Source organism: Emys orbicularis, chromosome 1, assembly GCF_028017835.1.
Source record: "Emys orbicularis isolate rEmyOrb1 chromosome 1, rEmyOrb1.hap1, whole genome shotgun sequence".
Taxonomy (NCBI): domain Eukaryota; kingdom Metazoa; phylum Chordata; order Testudines; family Emydidae; genus Emys; species Emys orbicularis.
In genome coordinates, this window is record NC_088683.1 from 50,203,207 (window position 1) to 50,228,981 (window position 25,775).

Below are 25,775 nucleotides of genomic sequence, written 5' to 3' on the forward strand. Positions count from 1 at the left end.
TGAGATTCGTTTTGGTCTTCACAGACCCCTTAATCTCTTCTATTCCCTACAGCCAACAGTAAATTACTATAAGCTAAGAACTTCAAGCACTCCTTAGTAGAGAGTAATATTATGATCATGCATTTTACAAATGGGGAGATGGAGAAATGTGCTATTACAGCAAACCATATATGTACCCAGCGTTTCTAACTGCAACCTGTAAGCGACCACACGTTTCAAAGTGAAAATATCAGTTTTAAGCAGTATCCATATTTTTAAAAACACCACACAACAGGATCAGTAATTGATTTGCTACTCAAATAAATAGAAAATCTGCATTTTAATGTCACATTGAATTTTAGTACATTTCAATCCAAGAAAAAAAATAAACTGAGACATGGTAATGAGTACAGGTTTATATATTACAATATGCCTTGTTATATTACATTTGTGGCTGTATGATAAAAAATAACTCGGGCAGATGGAATCTGAACTCATTTAAGTAACTGTCAGGAATAAAGCATTAAATGCATTTCTGAAATAAGTACTTTATTTTATTTCAAAATCTTAAAACAGCATAAGATCTTGACCTTGTTTAAAAAAGTTTAGTTAACACTGAGCCAGCTGAATAAGTATTTTGAAAGGTTTTAACATACTTAAAATAGAAAATGCTTTCCCCAGTCTTACATCCAATGGAGGGCTAGATGATTTCTACAGCAGCTTATATGGCTAAATCCATCATGAGCCTTGAATTAGAAATGTACACTACTGAACTCTTCAAGGAATCCAGCAAATTTCAGAAGTTGCTCACTTCATATGAAAGCAAGACAGTTACTGTATGCAAAAATATTTTTCAAACCGTTCTTAATTTTAAATTGAAATCTAAAGGCATGGTCTTTTCATTATAAAAAATGTAAAGGTACAACAGAAACTCTAGAGGAAAGTTTTCAGCTATATTGATTTTGCGACCCTCTGAGAAAAAGGAAACAAACTGAAAAAAAAAGGTTCATTAGTTAAGCTTTGTGCTCTAACCAAACTACTTACAGTGATTTTTCAATGGCAAAAGCCCATGCTGACTGGGTGACAACAATTCCAAATACTTTTGTAATAATTTTTATTTGTATACAAGAACACTAAAATTATCCAGTCATGCATTGTTTGTCTTAAGCATTCTGCATCTCTTTTCCAATCTTGTAGCTAAGGATCTTGTTCCAGTCAATCTTAGTGCGGGTAACTGGCAATTGTCGACGTAAGGCCTTGAAAGTAGTGTCTGACATAGTTTGATAATTCTCACTGATAGCAGTCTGTTAAACAGAGCAAAGAATTAGAATTATTCAAAACAAACTACACTGGAAAAAAGAAAAGAACTGAAACAGTGGCATATATACAGATAATTCAAATAATCACAGGATAATGTGTAACCTGTTGCCTCTTGTCCTACTAAAATTATGCAGTCTAAAAAAATTAAGATCACACTTGTTTACAGTAAGCTGTCAAATGGGAGCCCAAAAACTCGGTCTTGGTTTAGAAAGTTAAATATAGGTTTTGAGAGCTAACAGTATTACCATAGACCATAACCTTTCACTATTTTTTCCTATGAGGGTGCTCATTTTGCACATGCAGTACATTTAGGGTTGGCAAAATTAAAAAAATTCAAACTGATAATATCAATGTATATTTTAAAGCATTTTTTTAAAGTTGATTTAAATTTTCAGTTGCAGGAAATTAATGACAGATGTTGAGATTCAAAAAATTAAAGCTTTATAACTGTTAAAAACAAATTGCATACATCACGTCAAAAATATACAAAGTAAATATCTTTAAATCAAACTCAAATTCTCAAGCAGCATTATTCTTCCTTTGCCTAGCAGTAAATTTTGATTAATAGAAATATTTGTTAGTTTGTGAAATCAATGCTTAATGATAAAAATCCAATCCTTCCCAGCCTAGATGTGTGTAAGCTCTACAACAAGTAACACTTTTAGTCATATGAATTTAAAGTGTACAGTGCTTTTTAGCAAATTAACATACGTGGGACATAATTTCATGCCTGAAAGTGATCCCTTATATGAAAAGTTTAATGAACATGGTACTCAAATTTCCACAGGTGACTCTAGAACAGTTATATTTTGCAAACTATATAAACCTCATCCATTTGAAATACCTGTCTTATTCATACATCTACCAAAGCTGCTAGAAACCCCCCGAAATAAAGTGAGGTCTTGATTCGCTTGGATGGAAATTTCCACCAAAATGTGAACTTTTTGCCCCTGGTGAAATATTATCTACATATCAAGATGTGTCCATCCAGTCAGAGTATTTAACTATGGACTGGCCTTTCATAAGAGGTTGTGCACTCCTGAAATGAAATAATGTGCATTATACTTGTGCCTAGAAACCCTAGTGAAAATCAGGGTCCTATCATGCTGTACTGTACTGACAAAAAATCTGCCCTCAAAAAGTTCACAGTCTAATTTAAGACGCAACAAGTAGGTGGAACAACCAGAAGGACTGGGGTGGGAAATGAGGGTAACAGAGACAGCTAGAGTGCAGAACTAAAAGTTATCAGCACAATTAGACTGTCTTGACTCTGTTTCTTAAAGTTATAAAATGAATGGTATTATAGCAATAATCCTTAAAATTGAAATGAAATACCAAAACTGCATTCACTTACAAAAGCCAGTTTTCCTACTTCAGTAATATTACATGAGTTTTGGGGCTCAGTCTAAGTGTACAGAATATTAGGCGAAATTAAGCATTGTTTTACATATGAGTAATATATTTTGGATATTTCAGAAGTCATACCTGATACTCATTTTCTGCAGCCTCTACAATTTTTATAAATTCCTTTGCTGTTTGGGCTTCGTTCTAGGAAAGAAAGAATTTGTTTTCAAATTAAGTAATTCTAAAATATTACAACCCTAAAAAGTCTGTCAATGAATTATACTTCTCCTGCAATTATAAGATGCTTAAAGTAGCCTCCATTAGCCAGAAAGTCTATAATAGATTAATTGGGCTCTCATAACAAGTGCTACTTAGTTCAAGACTCAATTTGAAAAACTTTGTACTTCCTAACAGCGGAGTAGCTCCATTTTTTCTTTGGTAATAATATATGGAGAAATACCTATCTCACAGAACTGGAAGGGACCCTGAAAGGGTCCAGCCCCCTGCCTTCACTAGCAAGACCAAGTACTGATTTTGCCCCAGATCCCTAGGTGGCCCCCTCAAGGATTGAACTCACAACCCTGGGTTTAGCAGGCCAATGCTCAAACCTCTGAGCTATCCCTCCCCCCCTAAATTTTATTAACAATTATCAAATTAATAGAATCATAGAACATTAGGGTTGGAAGGGACCTCAGAAAGTCATCTAGTCCAACCCCCTGCTCAAAGCAGGACCAAACCCCAAGCATCTGGTACTATATTTTGAATGCCTGAATTATGCCTTGGTGCTGCATTTATCTAAATATAGTCCTTAAGTATAAACTAAGCTTATTACTGCAAAGAGGAAAAACTAGTGAATCTTAAGAAAATTTGCAGCAGTATCACTGTCTAATTACTTGTGGGCAAGTCACTATAGAACCATTTATGGAAGCCAAGGCTATTAAATACCTGTGGGCAAGTGAATATAGAGCCATTTATACCAGCTGAGAATAGTACATACCAAAACAAGCAGATCCCATTGAGTCCTTCTCCAGTTATTTTTGTCAAAATTATTAGATTTGTCAAACTGACAAGACCATAGAGACCAGGAGAGATGCGTACTATAACACTATATTTGATTATTCAATAGAAGTGAAAAATAAGTCTCTAAAAATATTGTAAAACAATGGTGTTAAAATGTTTAATCTTTTCACAGGGCAACCTTAAGAATATAAACAATTGATCAGAGATCCAAGAGGGTTTCAAGCAAGAGGCTACTGCTGAGTTGAGCCATAAGGAATACTGGAACTTGGGGGTCTAGCTTGCAAATTTTTAGGAGACTTGGAGCAGCACATCCTAATTCCAACATTTTTAAATAGACTGGCAGAGAGCCTTGGCCAAGAGTCCCATCCTAAAAGAATGGATAGTCATCTCTCCTTTTCTTCTACCAGGGAGTCTGCAGTCAGAATTTGATTTTATGGGAGATAAATTAAGCTAACTTCTTGAGGGATATGCCTAGAAGGTGACAGTCTCCAAATCTGCAAGAGGAGCTGCTTCCACAGAGAGATGGGAGGAGTTGTCTTCAGCAGTGGGTCTGTAAAATTACAGAAGAGGAAGAGGGGGAGACCAGTGGAGGTGGTGCCCACTTAGGGAAAAAAGAAGAGTCCTGAATCCTGCAAAGAGGCAAGGAAGAGATGCTCATATGCTCTACTGAGTTAGGCAATATTTCCTGGATTAACAGCTTCTGCTCAGCTTCCAGAAAAAAAAGCCCATGTTTTGGGAGGTCTGAGAGACACTGAAGGAATCCCCTACTGACCTGGCATACTTATTCATATCTGTCTTTAGCAAGGGAGCTCTGAAATTATTCATTTCAGGTCTGCTGTTGCTGGTAGGAAGCTGCTGCTCAGCCACATGGTGGAGAAGAGGAGGGGGTCCGACAGCTAAGGCACTTTTCCTGCTCTCTCCAAGAGGACAGCGATCTTTGCCTGTGTTGTCTTCTATGCCTTGTATGCCTGAAGTCTAAATATGGCACCTGAACAGGAGACACTTGTTGCCCTTCTCCCTGCTAAGGAAGGAAGGAAGGCTGTCTGAGGAAGTGCTTAGCACCAAATCTTGGTCCTGATTGGTCCTTCAGTACCTGACTGATACGGCAGGACAGGACCCACTGTTGGAACTATCCCCATAGTCTCCACTGAAGCAAGTGTCAGCTGAAAAGAACATGAGCAAGGATTTTGGTCCCTTTACTTATGACTCAGAAGTAATTTCCATGCCTACAACTTCTGAAATTTTATCATCATTTAGCACCACCCATCCCCACTCTGAATGCTGTTACTGTGATTGGAAAGCCAATGAGCCTTGCTTTATTATTATTCTTTTTAATATACATTTATTTTAATTCACAACATTCTTCGTTAAATCCAGTTTGGCACTCAGAGCCCAGTTCTTCATCAGCATGTCATGACCATCTGAGATGCTTTCAAATTGTACTTTTTCCATTCCCTTCTGCTAATTTAATTTCATTGACAAGTTTATTAATGGACACTCCAAGCAGAAAATATAATGTTTATTCACTTCCTCATGCCTTCTACCAGTCATGGTATTTTATTATTAAGAGCAATTATTAGTTCATGCTGCACTCAGACAGCACCAGTCCCTACAGTGAACAAGCCTTAGGACGCAACTGTTTCCACACACAGGGTTTTTAGGCATCTCCTCCCTAATGCACCATAATAACCTCTATCAAAAAGGGACAGCTAAGAAGAAATAAGGCCTGTATCTAGCAAGCGTGGAGCCTCTGAACTGCAGAATATGTGAAGTTTTGTCTCCACCCCTGAAATGGATTTAAATGTCCATGAAAGCAAAGGTCTGACATCATCACTTGTTACAGATAGGGGAGAACTCCATAACTAGTGTTAGCTTGAACTGGTATAGCCTAACACTGCTCTTTTTAGAGCCCTCATCTTCTCCTAAGCAAACGCTGCCAATTGTGTGCCAATAATTGGGAGGGGAAGGAGAGAGTGTTCAGCGGGTACTACTTCGGACAAAACTCATTGCACATTCAAAATCTAATTCCATAAGCCACAAAGCCACCTACAATTAACAGTTTAAGAAGAGTTAGAGTAAGCGCAGATAAATAATAATAAATAAGCGCAGACAGTTCAAGCTAACTATAATCTCACAACTAAAATTAATCTGTCTTGTTTCTTTAAAAGTCACAAGCAAAAAAAAGTCATGCAGCAAATTCAGATTACAGTATTCTGGAGGACTTCAGAGAAGACAGCAGACATTATAACTAAATGTACATGCAATGTAAAAATATTAGCTATCTACTTGCATGTACAATTTTATTCACCTATTTCTAAATGGTGAAAGGATCTTGTGTCAGAATGTCTAACCGGCATTGTTGTGTAGAATACAAGAAAAAACACTTGCAGTGTAGAATACAAAGGCAGAACTCATGCTGAGCATCAAAAGTCTTAAGTGTTGTATTAAATAATACATCCAAAACCTACACCAAAAATGTGTCACTTCAACATATAATGAGATCTTGTAAAAAGATAACTTACAGACACTGTTAATGAATCTTGTATGTCTTTATGGCTCACTAGCTGAACATTACCATCTTCATAATAGTGAACCTATGCAAAAGTAAAACAATAAATGTTATCAGTACTACAGCTACTGAATCAACATGGTGGTAAAATGCCAACATTAGTCAATATGTAAACACACGTTTTTGGGGGAAGAGAGGGATCTGTTGGTGGTGCATTTCCACTGAAATGCAGTTATACTTCAAGTGATCAGCATGTATGTGCTCAGAGTAGCACTTTTCGTGTCTAGGAATTTCTTTGCAATTAACAGTTCATTTTATCCAAGCTACTTGCGGTAGCTGAAAGGTGTTGTTTTTTAGGAGACTTATTGGAAGCTACACAAGTAAGAGGATTGACTTTGTTCAAGGAGAGTTTTGGCAAAGCTTCAGGGTGCAGTGTATTGCTGTCCTCCTTGCTCACCCAGACTGTTTGCTGGAGGCAGTGTGACATCTTGTATTAAGCAAGCCCAGGTGACCTTTCTAAAAAGAATTCCTTCTGGCACAATAATGTTAGTAACCTAACTAGTAGACACAGCAGAATAAGTTTGGAAACTCTTGGTCTCTCCCCAAAAAGGTTTAATGTACTCCCCCTCTGCCCTCAACTTACAGTCCTACCAGTCTTAGTCTTAGATTCTTTAAAGGTATTAAAACTAATCTTGATAAAGTCAATGAGTTAAAAACTGGAGCAATTTGAAGACATTGAAAATGCAGGATTATAATGCTGATCACTGGTTTCCGTGTGGGGGATTTAAACACCTATGGGAAATTAAAGGGGTACACCTCGAGCACTTAAATGTAAGTTTATTCACAACAAATGACGTGGTATTGAAGAGTAATGGATATCTTTACAATTTAAACTGGAATCTTTGGAAAATACAAAAGATAAGAGGATTTTGACCTTTACTGCCAGAATCAAAAGGAAATTATGATGTACATGCACTTGCAACTGAAACTGAGAGAAAGGTCTTGGAACTGAGCCTTGACACAGAAAATTAGGGTTTTTTAGGTTTTTGTGGCCCTAGAGATCATTGATTAAAAAAGGGGCGACTGAACAGTAAATTGGGCCTAATAAGCTGTGGGATATGCCCATCCATGATTACCTTTTTAATGACTTTCACAGAGGTACATCAATGGCACTGTATAAATATAAATGCTATTTCCAAAATGAAACAGGAGAAGAATTTTTTTTATGGGTAAGAACATATTTTTGCCACAACTAGTAAACAGAACTGACACCATTCATTCAGTTGAATTTACAGAGAAGTTACCCCTCTAAAGAGATGAAAAAGGTGCCATTCATTATCAGAAAATGAGAATTTGATACAGTTGAAGAAACATTTCTTGAAAAATGCACAGCAAATCATAAAACACAGGCAACTATATTAGCGTCAAGTAGATTCCTCAAGTAGAGGCTCCAACAATCGCTCTTTTGGGAAAAGCTGACTTTCTGCGTTCCCATAGGGACTGGTGAGGAGGTACGTTAATGATTTCTAATGTATATGTGTATTCATTAATTTGGCTGCTCTTGTAATGAGTCTGGTAGGGTATTCAAGGAAACGTTTGACTTTTTTGACAATGTAAACACGGATTCTTAATCCTTTTTTAGAAAGTGTTTCCATTTGCATTGTAGAAACAGCATACAACTCCTGGAACAAGGAGCATATTCCTCTCATCCTATGCCCTCAAGAGAAAATAGCCTAAAGCTGCATCCAGCCTTCTTTGACCAGACATCAACCCTTTTGATACAGGAGGCGGGGGGGGGGGAAGCCCCCCCCCAAAATCAAACTAACCCCCCCCCCAAAAAAAACAGTCAACCCCGTGCTCTACAACACACAAAATGGGATGAGTCTCCAAAGCCCTCCATTTTTACAATATAATATATGAATGCATGAATGAATATTTATAGACAGAATTAATGCCAGTTTATTTTAAAATACTGCAGAATGATTAATGAAATGTGTATCTGTTCCATTTTTTCTTGCACCACAATTATTATTGTTGCTATATCGCCATGAGATTCCCCTAGTTGAAAAAAACTGGAGACCTACTAAACACTGAAGTATACGATTTATGATAAGCGTACCTGAATTTTCAAGATGCCAGCCACCTGAGTGGTTGAAGGGGTGATTGCAAACTTCCATTCTGACCTCCAACGGCCATTCCTTAAAAATAAAAACAGCAGATATAAATAAGGCAGGGAAAATAATTTGAATAAAATGCTGAATTTCAAACACTTAGTTTTGCACTACTAGTGCCAAACTTGACTCTGTGGGAACACTTATTGCTGCTTTTGGATATGGAGCAAGATTATTTATTCATACAGACATTCTAACGAACTTTTTCTTTGTCTCTAAAAATGTTCCTCATTATTAATTACTTGCCAACTAGGCATGTGTAGCTGAGTACTGTTTAGAGCAAAGGAAGACTCACTGGATGATTTCCAGCAACAGTCACTTTTTTTCAGCCCGCTAGCTTTAGAGTCTTTGCATTTTTATTTAAAAATACCAAAATACCCATGAATATTAACTGTAGCTAAGGCTTTGGACTGCTCTGACAGAAATATAAAGCTCCAGAACTGTGGGCATTCCTTCCATTAGAAAGGAATGCAATAGTTTTCCCAAACCACTCAAGGGGAGATTGTATCTTTCCAGATGTCTGAAATACAGGTAGGCTACATTTCAAACTTTGCCTCCCTGCAAGGCATACACTTCTGAAAAGGTTAGTGGATAATTCTGTCAGGAAAAAAAAGCTATATTAGGACAGCTTCTGGGCTGTCTCAATTTCTACTCCATGTATGTATTTAAGAAAGAAACAGTTTGGGTACAGCATAAACTCACTTTCCACAAGAAGATTAGCTACGGATTTTATTCCCTTTCAGAAGGTAACAATACTGAGACAAAAAAAGCAGTTTAAGATTACCAAATAATTAATACAGATTGATGTAGAAATGCTCCACTGAATATATTTCAGGTGACAAGTTAATGCCCAAATCCATAACACCTTAGGCTATAATTTCAGAACTCAAAGTCCAAGCAAGGTAGGGTTTGATAAGTACTTAGCTATCTTTGGGTGGGGTGGAGAGTGTAAGGTTCTGCAGAAGCTGTTGGTTCAGTGTTCCTTGAGTCACTAGTTTCCCAGCTAGACTGCTAGATGGCACTGTAATGCTACAAGTGCCATAACACTGAGGTCCTGACATCTTGCAGCTACAAGAAGTGCCAAAAAATCCTTTATAAACAGAGGTTAGCCACAGTACCCTAACTAAACTCTAACTTGTGTTACTACATTCTGCATACCTAAGCTTCTTCTTGTTTCAGTGTGAAGAACGTATTCTTCACTTCCTGAACAGTTACAGGATGGTAACTAGTATTCTGCAGGTCATTAAATAATTGCAATGTTTCACATCAGCAGAGCCTACATTTTAGTGAAAAAATAAGTCATTTCAATGGTCTGTAAAGTTCTTATCGTAATTGAAGTCATAACCATTACAGTGTGTAATCATTGCTGAACCAAGGATTTCCAGAAGCTTGTTGCACACATACCAAAAGACTTTCAACTGCTTTTTAAAATGATTTTATTTTATGCAGTCTCTTTACTAATTTATCTATTTTATTTACTAGCTGTCAGCTGTTTTCCAACAGAACTTTCCATTGGAAAATTTCCATTGATAAAAATCATAATGCATTTCACAAGAATATGTCAATTTCATTGGTGCTTCGACTAGGCAGGTCTGCCTGTTTTTCTGCCAGCTTGGCTGCTATGCAGCTGGGAGAGCCTGGTAACTCAGGCTCTGAGAACCTCCAGTTTCCCTAATCTACAGCAGGAAGCACAGCAGCCCTTGAAGCCCCAACGCAAACCATATAGCTATCAGGGCTTCCAGGCTCCCAGCTTCTCAGTAGCCTGAGTTCTGGGCAGCTTAGTGAGCCTTGTCAATTTTGTTTGTATTGTGTAACCATTTCTCCTTTTAAGAGAAAAACTCAGCCATTTGGAAACTAAAAGTTACTTGTATTTTTGAACTAAAATCAATAATATGTATCTAACCAAAGATACATTAATACTGAATTAATTCACATTTATAAGCTAGTCAGCGTAAGTCAGAACATCAAAAGCATTGGCATTTTACATTTTATCAGCTCTGCTGGTTAAGTGAACAGACTGCAAGGCATTATATTGGTATAACACCAAATCATCTCACTGGCTGATACAGATGCATAATGGAATAATTATGCATATCCAATGTTGGCTTCCTGAACTAATGATGTATGACCTCTCTTTGTAGATGGGAATGGAAAGATGTGCATGGATATCGTAATACCAAAGAGGGCATAGCACAAAAGATAGAGAAATAGTGTTCTCTAACAATTACATCCACTGACTATGGAGCACTCTCTTCCTTAACAATAATAGCAGACCACTGCATGCAACTCAGACCCTACTCCTTCTGAAGCTATCCAGAAGTTCACTTCCAATGTTGCAAAACAGTCTTCACACAATTGTGAGTGATTTGATTTTAGTTATTAACCAGATAAACTTTTACAGAGCAAAAAGGAGAAATAGTTAATCTATCCAACGAAGTCCAACTTACACAAAAGTTTACTGTTTGCCAAAATCTGGTGGGTAAAGGCCTAGTGCATGTGACTATTCAGAGAAAATGAGTTAAAATGCTAGCATTTTCCATTCTTTGCCAGTCACATCCACAAATCCTCACTATGGGACTTCATCCCGAAGAGTAAACAAATTAACAGGAGGGAACACACACGTGGAGACAATATATTGTGTGCATTTTATATATAGAAAAGAACTATAAAGCCACATGAGGAAAAGTTACTCATTTTTAACTCTGCTTGTTGGAGGACATTATACAAGATTCCACCCTTGGGGCTCATCTTCATAGAATGACAGGTTGGAAATTCCCTGGCTCTCAGACTAAGCCCTCTACGGTTTAGTCATTGGGCTTGAGCACCTATATCTAATGCAACAAGTGTGCTACTCTGATGGGAAAACTTCCAGGGAATTGTACGTAAGAATTAAAAAGCCTCTGACACTGATGGGAAAATATCTGCTCTGAGTTTCTCTCTTAAATCTTTTCTACTGTGAAAATTAAATAATATTAACTGATGACATTTTGCATCATCTCAAGTGTTTTGCTTGAGTTTCTGAAACATTCTTCTCGTTCTCACTTGGTGTGCTCTTTTGGAGAAGTTAAAACTAATGGATTTTTCACTTTTTGTATAACTCCTTGGGGGGGGGGGGGGGGGGAGAGGGGTGTTGGGGCGGGAGCTGGATTTCCCTTTACCTGGAGTAACAAATTCCTGGAAAGTTTTAAGAGCTGGAGACTTTGAAAAGTTTCTGGTGAAGTTTCTTAGCCACCACAGCTTGTCCTTTTAACACATGTTGCTCTAGGATAGAGACCGATCTGGCCAAGAGGACTCATGAAGAAAAAGCCCTAACAAGGCATTTCTCCTTATTTCTAAAAAAAGCTGTGTTACTGCTAACAAGAACTCTCTCAAGAAGCTTGGATACAGATTTCCAGAAGTCATGGCTTGTCTTGCTCCCCTCCCCTCCCAATTTCCCACTTTTTTCTGAACAAAACTGACTGGGGTGGGGGACAGAATTGTGTTTTGCCTGGTAGTATAAGGCTGGACTCTGGGAGGGTATTTTGATCACTGATCAGGTTCACTGATTATTCTTCCCTTTGCCTTGTGAGGAATTGGTGGTGAATGACTCATGACCAAGGAGCTGTTGGGTGAAGCAGAGGCAAAATATTACTACTGAAAGAATCCTGCTCATCTTCCTTCTGACAAAAAGGAACCATTAGTACCTCTGGGGTAACTGAGGCCTTAGATATTGATAGTTTAAAGGAAGAGTGCCAAGTGGGTGGAAACTAATGAGTCCACATCCTACAGTAGGCTTCCAATCCCCACTGGTTGCCTGAGTGAACCTAGAATACTCCTACATCTGTGAAAGGACTGCTTCTGGGACTGACTAGGAGAAATAGAAAGTGAAACAGTCTCCTTTGACATTTCTTCCTCTGCCAGTGGAAAATAGCTGTACATTTCCTGGTCCTCAATTTGCTTTTCTTTGTTGACATCTTACAGCTAAGAGAAAAGGACAGTTTTAAAGCTAAAAATAACTGGCTGAAACAATTGTCAAGGAAGAAAAAATGCAAGTAAGAAAATCACTGGAAAGTCAAGGCAAAAGCGTGGGTGGGAATTTCCCAAATGCTCTGCAAAATAATAGATCGGTAGCCTGCCATTTTGCTTCTTTTAGAAGCAAAGCTTTTTGTATAGCTCCTTATAGAAGCTTCAAAGTCACATACAACAGATATGGAACTTCTTCCCATCAAAAGGGGAGCACTATCCTATACTGAGGATGAGTGGATATGATTGTGATAGAGTTACTTAAATATAGTGAAATAAAACAAATACAGGATCAGTTAAGAACTTACCAAAAATTTTTTGCTTGGAACTGATGGCTCTCTATGCATGCAATAATGGTTTGCTGTCCATCAATTGTTTTACCATACACCTTAATTGCAAATGAAAGAGTAAAGTCATGCCAAGTTTTGAATGAATTCCTTAACCAAATTATAAGTACCTTGTGCAAGACAGATTTTAAAAAAAGATACTTAGCTCTTGTATTGTACTATAATTCAGTGACATTACGCTACAGAATTTTATTTTTATAACCACTTTCCATTATTTCTATGCATAAACAAAAGCAGCCAATAAGTTAGCTTTAAACTATGCCTTGAGTGCTTGTATGATTCACAACAGAGGAACATTTAAGGGCACAGTATTTGGAGTATCATTAGACCTGGTCAAACTAAAATTTAGATGCTGCAGTACATAAAACTTTCAGATTAGCAACAAACTAAATATTTCTCAGCAACTAGGGATTTTAACCATGTAACTATGAGTGGTCATATGAGAGTCTTCAAGAACAGTTTCTATTCTTCGTCTAACTAGATATTTTTAACTTTTTTATTAGGTGAGAGGGAAACAGAGCAGTTAGACACCAAATGTACAACAACAAGGGCATATATTTGTTTCAGTATGTCTATGCTTCAGTATTTTGTCCTCTACAAATAATGGTACACCCCCCCCCCCCCCAAAAAAAGATCTAAAAATCCAAGGAAATGGAATAGTAAAGCACCAAGCGTGACTGATATCAGAATCAAGTGCTAGTCTGATCCACAATGAAGAAAGGTTGTATTTTTATGAAGCCACCATTACCCACTTTTGCTTTTAAGTGCGGAGGATGGGACAAAGTGCTTTCTCTCCCTTTATCTTGCCATGCTATACCCAAGACTTTGTATTTTGTGTCTCCAAAGCATCCCAAAAAAAGGCCATGAGTATACTTCATGTATTCTTAAAGCAACACACCAAAGACAAGATTTGTTCACACCAGTCTACAAGAGGCATTAAATATTAAACATAAAACCTTATAATAAAAGGAGTTATCGCCTCTTCATTTTTCTTACAGATAGATGACTGCAGCCTTAGTAACTTGGCCTACCCCCAGCAGGTTTGTAGCAACTGCACTTCCAAACTGAGCCTTTCCCTTATTGTTTGCAGCAGTGTTGTAGCCATGTTGGTCCCAGGATATGAGACAAAAGATGGGCGAGCTTGAAAGCTTGTCTCTCTCACCAACAGAAGTTGATCCAATAAAAGATATTACCTCATCCACCTTGTCTTTCTAAAATCTTCTATTGGACCAATTTCTGTTGATGAGAGAGACAAGCTTTTGAGTTTACAAACCTTGTCTCTTTCCCTTATCTCTAACTCCACTCAGAGTTCACTTAGTCACAGTGAAACTTCACCCCCATATTATCTGTGTTTTCTTACCAATAACACATTCTCTAGAGAAGATATAGCAAATCAATGTTCGCTAAAATTTATGGTACTTCAGAGTCTAGTTCCTTCATGTTTGGAACCTTACAGATGTAGAATTGAAGAAGAGAAGGAACTGTTGCTGCAGAACTGCCTACATTTTATAAAGAGACTCACTAGTGCTGAAGAGTTCTCTCCCTGTTCCCCAACTCCTGCAAGACTGAAAATCCAAATTATACTTAGCTATGATTTCAAAGTGGCCTTTTCTTCCAGTTGAGATCAAGAGTTTAATTGCAGGTGTAAATAAGGGTAAAAATAAGTCACCATGCAAAATTCAGACAACTGGATTTTAAATAGCTCCTCAAGGCAGAGACTTTGTCTTCATGAACAATGCTTAAAATGTTCTCAACAATTCAAGTAATAATGTTAATGTGATTTAGAAAAACAAATATAATCGATCAATAACATTATCAAACATTAGCCAGTTAGGTATCTCTAATGTCACAAGCAGAACAGGATTTGGGACTACTCTACGTTCTCACACTTTGACCTTGGAGCAATACAAGAGATACCACTGAGTCTCAAGAGGCTAGTGAGTAGCCGATGCTGCACAATGCTCCAGAAGCTTGTTGTTGGGGACAAAGAGAGAAAGAAAAGACATGATTGTAGGATGTGCAGAGTGGTGGGTAATGAGAACACTAAAACCGAAGACATTCCCACCTATGACTTTAAGGGAATGTCTATACTAGACTTTACTTCGTGTTTACATTATCTTGTATTTCAGGTACCGATATTCTCCTGCAGACAAAAATATAAGCAAACAAGGGAGGCTTCAATCTCCCATCATTTCATAGCTGTCTAGTACTTACTGTGCAGACACCACTTGGGTAGTGTTCTTTCACATAGGCTCTCATTGCAGTCTCTACTGAATTTCTCCAGGACTCAATCGCATTTTCAGCTTCATGGGGCCTTGGATCAGTAGCCTCCTTTCTTAAGTGATCAAATTTAAAAGCTATCTTGTTTTTTGGATCCAAAAATTTTCCATTGCCCAAATCACCGTGTTCTGTTATCAATACCTGCATTACAAAGTTGTAGTTGTAACCTTTTATTTTATTTATTTATTTATTTAACAAACACACACACACACACACAGACAGTTTGGTCTTGACATTACATCATTCAGTACTGTGTAACCCCACCAAATAAAGGAAAAAGACTAAATTGTGCCAAAGTGAGGCTCATCCAAATCTCATGCTTTAAAACTTAAGATGTGAACTAAGTTCATGCACAGCAGCGGCAAAGAGGGGGGATATAAAGCAAACCTTGAGTTCTCATCTAGTTCACCCCTCATTAGGGTGACCAGACAGCAAATGTGAAAAATGGGGACGGGATGGGAGGGTAATAGGAGCCTATATAAGAAAAAGGCCCAAAAATCGGGACTGTCCCTATAAAATTGGGATATCTGGTCACCCTATCCCTCATTGTAGAAAATGCAGAATTCATACATTAAATGGAGGTCTTCCAATGTCCATGGAATTAGTGCATAATAGTATTTCAAATCCTATATTAGATTAATCTGATTTTTAAAAGATAGGCAGGGTTTTTTTTGTTCATGATATAACTATAGGGCAGAGTTAGGATTGTTTAGGTGCCTTTACTCTGCATTTTACAGGATTAGAGGCCATGTGTCCCCACACTGCTTATATTGTAGCTCTTTATGGTTTACATTATAAACAGGTTATTAACTTAGAATATTAGCCAAAGCATATTTTTGCAAGAAAATAAAGGCAAAAGTTCTAATATCATAGCATGCTCCTTAAACTTCAAGAAACCTGTTATGAATTTAATATTTCATTGTATCCATACCTGTTCATCATAACCTTCAATTTTCACTGGAGTAAACTGATCCAGATTGTACTGTGCAAATGCACTAAAAGAAAAAAAATGCATATCAAGTTTACCAGACCACCTGTTTTGCAATACATTTCTATACCATAGCACAGTCAAGACATTTTACAGAATAGTGTATTAGTTTAGTACACTGAACTGCCCAGGATATATACACTGATACAAAGCGTGCGCGCGCACACACACACACACACACAAAAAGGTGTGTGCAGAATCCAAGAAGTCTATTTATTCCAAATGAGAATGACAATTTCTGTCCTCTAAGGTGGAATCTATTTTTGAAGTAATTTTTAATATATAGTGTTGCTACATATACTGAAAGCTTTTAGCAGAGAGGGCATGAGTATTAACCATTCAAAAATCTTGACAGGGTTAACCAACACTTTAGAGATATGGTGTTGCCTAACAAAAGGAGCAGCGAGACTCAGAAGACCTAGGTTCTATTCAACCACTGCCCTGCTAGGTGATCTTGGGCAAGTCACTTTGCCACTATGTGCTTCAGTTTCCCCATCTGTAAAATAGGGATCACACTCATCTCCTTTCTAAAGAGCTTTGAGACCTATAGATGAAAAGTGCTATATAGAGCTAGGTACACCTCTACCCCGATATAACGCGATCCGATATAACACGAATTCGGATATAACGCGGTAAAACGGTGCTCCGGAGAGGGGGGCGGGATTGTGCACTCCGGCGGATCAAAGCAAGTTCGATAACGCGGTAACATTTTTTGGCTCCCGAGGACAGTGTTATATTGGGGTAGAGGTGTATTATCAGAGTGCAATAGCTGAAACCTTTTGAGTAAAAATTTCCAAACTTATGGAGATAAGTAGAAGTTCACTAGATGTGGTCCACGGCACGGGAAAATAAAGTAAGTCTACTTATTCCACCCCCCCCCCCCACCACCCATTCCACCATCTTTGGGAACTTACATTTACGCATAATCTTTCATCCAAGAGTCCCAAATAGGCTCAAACTTACCAAACAATTTACTTTGTAATGATAACTTTGCCAACCATTGCAACACTATACAACTTTTTATGACAGAAAGTGAAGAATACCTCTAACTGAAACTGGAAGGGGATTTGTAGATAGGCATGATGTAAGTTACCCAAATAAATATAGGCAGATTAACACCCCTGCAAAAAAGTGCTCTGGAATCTTTAGTGAACACAAGACACAGGACTACTTATGCTTTATCCAAAGAGACAGCACTTGCAGGAGCACTGCTCCCTTTAGAAAACTGCTCCAATATGGTTGCTATATTCAAAGGGCTGATTCAATATTGACAGAGCACTACACAGTCATCTACACTACTCCTGTAACTCCTGAGTTTCCCTTGGACATCTCCAATCCAATTATTGACCAACGTTAACTATTTAGTTTATTAGCTCTGATGAACACACAGCCAGAGTTACAAGTGCAGAAATTAACAAATCAGATGACTGTGATCACTTGTTGTTAACAAAACTTTAACAGAATGTGAAAGACTGAAAGTGTTTAGGTGCTAACTGTAGTATGTGGTACTTACTGGGCTGCTCCTTCCCTGAGAAGATTATCGTTATTAAGCAGCAACCGAACATCTGAAAGAAAATATTTAAGTCTTAACACTATTTTCAAGATGTTAGAATACTTAATATTTTTATTAGCCCATAAAATAATTAATTTACATAGTATCAAATGTAACTTATTCCCCAAGAAAATGGGGGGGGGGGGGGTAGGTAGCAAACCTGTTAAACAATAGATACTTCACCATCATGACTGCACAGTAATTGGATGCAAGACAGATGACTAAAATGGATTGCCCCAGCAAGTAGGTAAGCAGATATAAGTAGGGCCCTACCAAATTTATGGTCACGAAAAACACGTCACAGACTATGAAATCTGGTCTCCCCCTGTGAAATCTGGTCTTTTGTGTACTTTTAACACTATACTATCCAGATTTCACAGGGGGAGACTAGCATTTCTCAAATTGGGGGTCCTGATGCAAAAGAGAGTTTCAGGAGGGTCACAAGGTTATTTTTGGGGGGAGGAGTGTCACGGTATTGCCACCCTTACTTCTGCACTGCCTTTAGAGCCGAGTGGCCGGAGAGCGGCAGCTGTTGGCCGGGCGACCAGCTCTGCAGGCAGCAGCACAGAAGTAAGGTTGACAATACCAAACCATGCCATCCTTACCTCTGCACTGCTGGCGGCGGCGGCTCTTCCTTCAGAGCTGGGCTCCCAGCCAGCAGCCAGCCGCTGCTTTCCAGCTGCCCAGCTCTGAAGGCAGCGCCGCCACCAGCAGCAGCACAGAAGTGAAGGGTAGCAGTACCGCAACCCCCCCTACAATAATCTTGCAACTCCTCCACAATCCTTTTTTGGGACAGGACCCCTACAATTAAAACACAGTGAAATTTCAGATTTAAATAGCTGAAATTATGAAATTTATGATTTTTAAAATCCTATTACTGTGAAATTGACCAAAATAGACCGTGAATTTGGTAGGGCCCTAGATATAAGCCATACTATAGAAGAGGCATGATCAACAATCTAGGAAACTGTGCCAGATTAGCCACAAGAACTGTGTAATGGCTCCACTTGTCTACAGACAAGTGTTCAAAGATTACTAAAGGTCATTGTACAGCCGCCTAGTCATAGACTTTAAGTACAGTTTTTGACAGTGGTGATTAGTGTTGTATATATAGTTAATTTTCATTTATTGTATTTTCCCTGCCCCTGTTCCAATCTCCTAGAGGACTTTGCTAACCTGAACATATATTTCAATCTAGATTTCAAATCCACAGGTTGATCAGAAATTGAATTGCAACTGACTTTTTACATTCTTAAAGCAATATTAAGAATTATTTTTAGACAAGGACAACCCACCCTTCTATGTCAGTAAAATCCTAACCTGCTAAATCACCACTTTGTAGATGGTTTCAGGTGAAATATCTATATGCAGAGTTAATCACAATACTGTACAGTACAGAATACATATAAATGTAAAAGGCTGGCTATAGGGTTAAAATTGAAAATAAAACCTAATATATGCTCCCACCTGCAAATCTGAAATTCAGATTTTAATTTAAAAGAACAAGTAAAAATATTTCCTCATCTGAATGACTAACGTTACTATCATGCCACCTAACCCTTAATATTCTCTCCTCTCACCCAAATATTTATAAGAATATATACAAGGACCAAAATGATCAGATTATCAGAAACTGATACCTAGAATAGGAGATGGAATCTTTGTGTACTTAACAAAATAAATTATTTAACAGATTTTGGAATTTGTTTAACCACTGTACATAAAAACTTTGATTGGTGTATAATGTCTGAAGGAGAGCCCTCTCAACCATGGCTCAAAGCAGGGTTTTTCAATAAACATTAGCAAATTCATGAGGCTTGTGGGAAGGAGAAGGTAAAATATGGGAGATTTATCCACATGGAAAACTCCAAGTTTTATACCTAAAAAATAAGTTTAACTTTTTAAATGACAATATGGGGCTGCTTGTTCCTGTCCCCTGGTCCTTTGCATTACTCTTCTATGTCTTCATCTTTACGTCCCATCTTGGTCACATCATGTATAACTGTCCCACCTATACCATCATGTATAACCGTCCTTTCAATACCTCCCTTCTATCCTCCTGTGCTCTACCCCCAATATCATGATCTCCCAGCTCCTGCCCTCTTCCATGCCCCCCCCCCCACCTCCCAATACATCCTCCTCCACACACTCCCTCTTAGGCTGTCCCCTTATGTACTCCCCTGCTGTCTTCCTCTATATCCCCAACATCTCCTGTACCCTATCACCATACCTTGGGCACTCATACCTCAGAGCCATCTCATTCCAAAATAGAGGAATACAGCTCAATATCACTCCTCCTGCTCCCCACCCCCACTCATTTCACCTTTCTCCCAACCCTAAAACTCTTGATTCACTACATTTCCCTTTGATCTCACAGCCTCCCACTCCATGCCTTCCCCCCTGCAGCTTATCCCCACAACAGCAGTATCAATAAAGTCTAAAAAAATATCAGCACAAGGTCAGTTTACCATTTATTCATACACATTTGTACTTTAAACACTGCATTTTATACACTTAAAAAACCCAACAAGCTCTTAAACCCTCCCCCACCCGCCTCCAACTAACCACACCTAATATACTACTACAAGGCATTTTTCAGCAAGGTCAAAAAAAACTGGAGTGTCTAGCCTAGGTATGAGCAGCAAAGAGTCCTGTGGCACCTTATAGACTAACAGACGTATAGGAGCATGAGCTTTCGTGGGTGAATACCCACGAAAGCTCATGCTCCTATACGTCTGTTAGTCTATAAGGTGCCACAGGACTCTTTGCTGCTTTTACAGATCCAGACTAACATGGCTACCCCTTTGATACTAGCCTAGGTATATATCAAAGCATGAGCAGTTAACCAAAGTCTCCTTCTTTTCATCATATCAAACAGTATTAGCAGTGGTCAGTATTGCAGAATTGGCAATAGTGGCAAAACAAGGTCTCATCCTCACTCTAAGACAAAAGTTTTTCCCTTTGCAGTCAGAAGGCAACGCACAGTCTGGGAATTTAAGATTAGTCTGAAACTCACCAAGCCAAGCTTTGAAAGTATTTCATAGTACTTCAGTAGCAAAGTAGTGACTGAAGATAAACAGCATGAAATGGCAGAGAAGGGTGAAAAAAACAAAACGAACACCTAAATAAGCTATCTGAGATTAAAGTTATTAAATATATATATACACACACAAGATATCTGAAATGCATTAACAAGTTAGATCCAAAACAGGGAAGCACAAAGATACTCACCATTGAACACCTCATTAAATTCCCCAGGAGGAGCATGAATGATGAACTTCGCTGCTATGCGCACCTTAAATTAAAAAAAAAGTATATTCTTGTGTAACTGTACATCAAAAGAAATAAAAATATGTAAATACCAAGTCTTCCAAAACTCAGTGTCCATCCATGCAAACGAAATCAGTACTACTTTGTATGGTTTTAATGTCCAAAATATAAAGTCCTTCAAATCCCACTATTCAATATAATCCACATTCCCAAAACTATTTTTGTCTCTGTACATACCAGGAACAGGGACTAGGAGTTGTTTCTAAGCATAGAGCACAACATGGAGGGAGGCTACCATATGCAACACAGAGGAGCAGAGAAAGGATACAACAAGTAACAAGACTCAAGTTGTAGAGCTTGCAGTTCATAACGTAATTTGCAATCACTATAAGATCCCTTTGTAATGCCAAGGCAGGGGAAATAGCGCTCTCTCTCTAATAGAATCAGGCCTCTACACTGGAAGCTGTCTATGGAAAGGGCTGTCTTATTTGTCTGTACAAAACCTAACAGAGAGGGGTATTTGTTCCATTTTATAGCATTAAACTGAAGCGGATGTTTTGTACTTGTTTCTTTAATTACCAGAATTTCAGATATTTTTCTATGAAGAAGCTTCACACTTAAAGCTCATCTATGCCAAAACAGATAAAACCAAGATCTCATTAACATAATTACTGTGAGACCACCACAAACTCAAACAGAAAATTGTGCCTGTGCTATGTGCGCTATAGAACACCGCTTTCCAATATACTGAATTTTCACAAATCAAGAAAACTGAAATGCTTCAGACTATATTCCATCAGGGTTTGCAGTTTCAAATCAATAGGCCTGGTGCTTGCAGGTCACAAATGTTTTTTCGAAGACCCCACCTAAATACAAGCTTAGGAGCCTACGGCTGTGTCTACACTACAGACTTCTATCAGTTATTGACAGCTGTATGAAGAGGTATGATCTAGAAAAGCGGTTCTCAAACGGTGGGTCAGGACCCCAAAGTGGGTTGGAAGTTCATTTTAATGGGGTCGCCAGGGCTGGCGTTAGACTCACTGGGGCCCAGGGCAGAAAGCCAAAGCCCAACTCTTGCCATGAGGGGCTGAAGCCAAAGCCCGAAACCTTTGTTCCCACAGGGCTTGGGCGTTTTGCCCTGGGCCCCAGTGAGTCTAATGCCAGCCTTGCAAAGCCTGAGCCCTGCCACATGGGGCTGAAGCCCAAACCTGAACAGCTTAGCAGTTCTTGGGGCCTCCTGTGGCATGGGGTCATGTAGTAATTTTTGATGTTAGAGGGGGGCGGGGTAACAGCGGTTCTTAAACTTCATTGCACTGATTTACAGCCCTGCAGTGGGACTGTGATCCTTCAGGACCCGCTCCCATAGTAGCGGAAAAATGTACTTTCTGGCAGGTGGGATTGGGTAGGCAAAAAACAAACAAAAAACAGATTGCAGTAATTTGTGGGAAAACATTAAATCTCTCATCAATTTGTCAATAATAGAATTTCAGCAATGTAAATCAAGTTTTCCTTTGTTTTTTAATAAAGGTTTTAATACTTAAATTGAAGCAAGAGTAGAAAGAGATTTGATGTCTATTATAACAGAAGTTAAAGTATTTTTACATGATTTACGCAAGATTTGTTTTATTCTTTTAGTGGTAAAAATTGTGTCTGAATTCTATTTATATATTTTATATATAAAAATATATATTAACTGACTGTTTGGGTTTTTAGTAGCATGGGGGAAAATCTGTCTCTCTTGCGGGATCTAAGTTTTTTTGCAGGTGGGAGCAGGAGTGGGTATTGTGGGACAGGAGTGGGATTAAAAAAAAAATAGTCCTGCACAAGCCTCTAGTGTGATCCCTGACTGACACAGCTATGCCAGCAGAAGCCCCTAGTATGTGCAGTTATACTGACATATCTGCTATGTTTGTGTTGGTGGTTTTATTACACCGGTATAAAACACACTTTTGCCAGTATAGTATACTGGTATTCTTTCATCAGTAAAGCACTTCTAGTTTCAATATAGCCAAGGTCCTATTTTTGAAAAATTTGGATTGTATAGATGTGAAAAAAATGTCAAAATAACTTAGTTCACTGAAAGTCTAAACTTGTTAACACTTAAGCAATTTTGTTTTGATATGACGAGTTGATTCTACTAAGAGCATTTATTTAAAATAAAAATAGTGTTGGCTCCTGATGCTGCAAAGCATATTAGTCACATTTACATTAATGGACCTATTCATGGGAGTAAAATTACAGACCTGCTTAAAGGGTCTGATCCTGCAAACACTTTTTCAATATTTTGATTTTTGCCTATAGCAGTTTTGTAGAAGTCAAATAAGATATCCTACCAGTAATGGCATTTAAACAAAATTAAAATTTGATGTAGACTTGCATTATAAATTCAATCTAGAATCGTAAAAGCACAAGTTTTACAAAGCATCAACCTGATTTAAATCAGGTTAGGCCACTTCACCCCAATCTGTACTCATACTGCAATTTCCTAGTTTTTAAAAATATGACAGTCTTCACATAAAACAAAGCTGACACTGAGGGGCTCAACTGATGACTTATGCGGTTTTAGCCATTTTATTAAAAGCAGGTGCACTAATTCAATCCCTGTCCCCAATCCACTAATCCAGCACAAGGCCAATTCTTCAAAGATCTGACATTCTTTCTCACTTATTAAGCTCTCACAAACAATGGTATGAAATATAACATCCAGAGTGCCAATCCTTGAAAAAGCTGAGTTGTTTCATAGCATTAACGAAAACATTCATAAACTCAAACTTTCACTAGGCTTTTGAATAAACATTTACCTGGAAGTGGCTTTTTAGAATAACTTAATGCTTTGGACTATTTTAAGCCTAAAGTTAGCTAGCAAGATGTATGCTATAACATGGATAGTACTTTCTAGTTTCAATTTTTCCTTACCAGAATAATGAATTATATAGTTTGTCAGAGGTCAATAAACAGGTACATTAGTTATTTTGTCACTGAAAAGAACTAGTTTTATCATTACTAAAGAGGAATTTTCAGTACCAATTATACCTGCTTCCCAAAATTTAATGGTCCTTTTTATTCTTTCCAGGACAGATGGTGCTCCCTTATTTGGTGCAATAGTTTTACTAGAAAACTAGTCAGTATTCCTCAGTATCAAGTAAAGATTTTGTTTTTTGCTGAGTACAGAAAGTCTTAGCCTATTTTCAGACTTTTTCTATCAAACCTTTCATAACAGCCACCCATTGAAGAACAGAATAATTTTATAAACAGGTATTTAAGAAAAATATTCCATTCACTTATTGTAATATTTTAGAAAACTAAGTATTTACTAATCATAAATACTTCCAACAGGTAGGGTTTTTTTTTTTTTTTGTTTAAAATAAATTCTTCTTTTGGTATCTTCAGTCCATGTTCACTGACTTAAGTCAACTGGGACTTTACATTGATTTTACATTGAAAACACTCCAATTAACAGGGTGATGGTAATGGTAGTGAAAAAAAAAATTGATAGATATCAAGAAGGACCTGCCATTTTAATGATCTTCCTACCACAGATCCCACTGGAAGATGTAAATTAGAACAGGAAGAGAGTAAATATAGCCATTTAAACACATTTTTGAATGACTTTACCAAAAAAGTCTAAAGGAAAGGATACAAATACACTAAGAGGCACAACTAGTTATACTTTGCTTTTATTCTTTTCTATTTGTATGATGCAAATCAGTATAAATTATAAACTCAAATGTTGACTTTTACAACTTAGTTGGAGTTAAATATTTATGGTTACACAGAATTATGTTTGATTATTCTAGACAACAATGTAAAATAAAGTTTAAAGACACCATTTAAAATTAGTTTCACATTTACAGTAGAAGTTCTATCATTCAGAAGAGATTGGTTATTTAACAGTTTAACTGGAAGAGACTGGTTAAGAGTTGGCTTAGAATTTCTTAAATTGATTACAAATACTTTTAGAAGAGTGAAAGAAACTCAGAACAAATGCAAGTTTTTTAAAAAACTTGCAACTCAAACTCTGATTTAATTGTTTCAAAAGGAAAACAATCCTTTCAGTCCCACTTTGCATAAAATTGTCTAGATAGCAAATTCTTAATTTTTAGATTTTTTTAAAAATTCTGTAATTAAAGTTAAGGAATTAAGATTACACTTGTCTTCATTTTTAAAAAACATCTCAGATTTAAAAACTCAGACTTTCTTGGCTTTTGAAATAATCATAAGTTTGTATGTGAATTAATGTTATACAAAAATTAGGCAAAATTGTGGTAGTAAGAGACAGCAATCATCGTATAAATTCACAGAAGAAAGTGGTTTATCAGAAACAGATCTTGCAGGTTTTACCATAAGTGTATTTTCAACCACACACACTAATGCTTTTAAGTTAAGTCAAACAGGCTAACCTAAATATACTTTGTGAAATATTACAACTCCCCCTCCGTCCCATCGCTTGCTCCCCCATCCCCCGGGACTCACCTGCCACCTGTACAACCAGGCTGGGAGGAGCCGACATGGAGCCTGCCCACCTGCCCAATCAGGGCACAATGGGGCATGGCAGAGGTCAGTCCCCAGAGTGAGGTCCTGGGGTGGGAAAATTGGGGCACAGCAGGTTGTGTGTGGGGGTCCATTCCTGGAGCAAGGGGTCAGGGTGGGAAAATCAGGGGTGTGGGTGTGTGTGTGTGGGTGTGGTCGGTCTATCCCTGGAGCAAGGGGCCAGGGAAATCAGGGCACAGCAGGACTGGGGAGGGGGAGGGAGAGGGAGAACAGAAATGTTACCCCCTTCCCCTCAGATGGCACCGGTACCTATTTTGGAGCCCGGTCCAGTAGCCAATCACTTCTCTCCAGCAGGCTTGGGGGTGGGAAGAGCGACAGCTGCTAAACAGAGCGGCTCCTCCAGGCTCCTGCTCTTCCCACCCCTTGGTGGCAGAGAATGGTTACTGCAAGTAACTGGACTTTACCTATGCTGACTGGATGCTGCCAGTTTCCCTTTTCGACT

The 25,775-nt window shown here is 38.1% G+C and overlaps 1 protein-coding gene across 1 annotated transcript in view; it reads right to left on the reverse strand.

Moving 5' to 3' along the window:
- Nucleotides 1–302: 302 nt before the first annotated feature.
- Nucleotides 303–25,775, reverse strand: part of CAPZA2 (capping actin protein of muscle Z-line subunit alpha 2) — a 42,821-nt gene continuing 17,348 nt past the window's right edge. The window contains exons 2-10 of the mRNA XM_065399070.1: nt 20,744–20,807; nt 17,474–17,525; nt 15,904–15,967; nt 14,907–15,113; nt 12,654–12,733; nt 8,292–8,370; nt 6,186–6,257; nt 2,785–2,847; nt 303–1,283 (exon numbers count right to left, since the gene is read on the reverse strand). Coding sequence (XP_065255142.1) covers nt 1,143–1,283; nt 2,785–2,847; nt 6,186–6,257; nt 8,292–8,370; nt 12,654–12,733; nt 14,907–15,113; nt 15,904–15,967; nt 17,474–17,525; nt 20,744–20,807 — 822 coding nt within the window. The 3' untranslated portion in view covers nt 303–1,142. The remainder of the gene's footprint in view (nt 1,284–2,784; nt 2,848–6,185; nt 6,258–8,291; nt 8,371–12,653; nt 12,734–14,906; nt 15,114–15,903; nt 15,968–17,473; nt 17,526–20,743; nt 20,808–25,775) is intronic.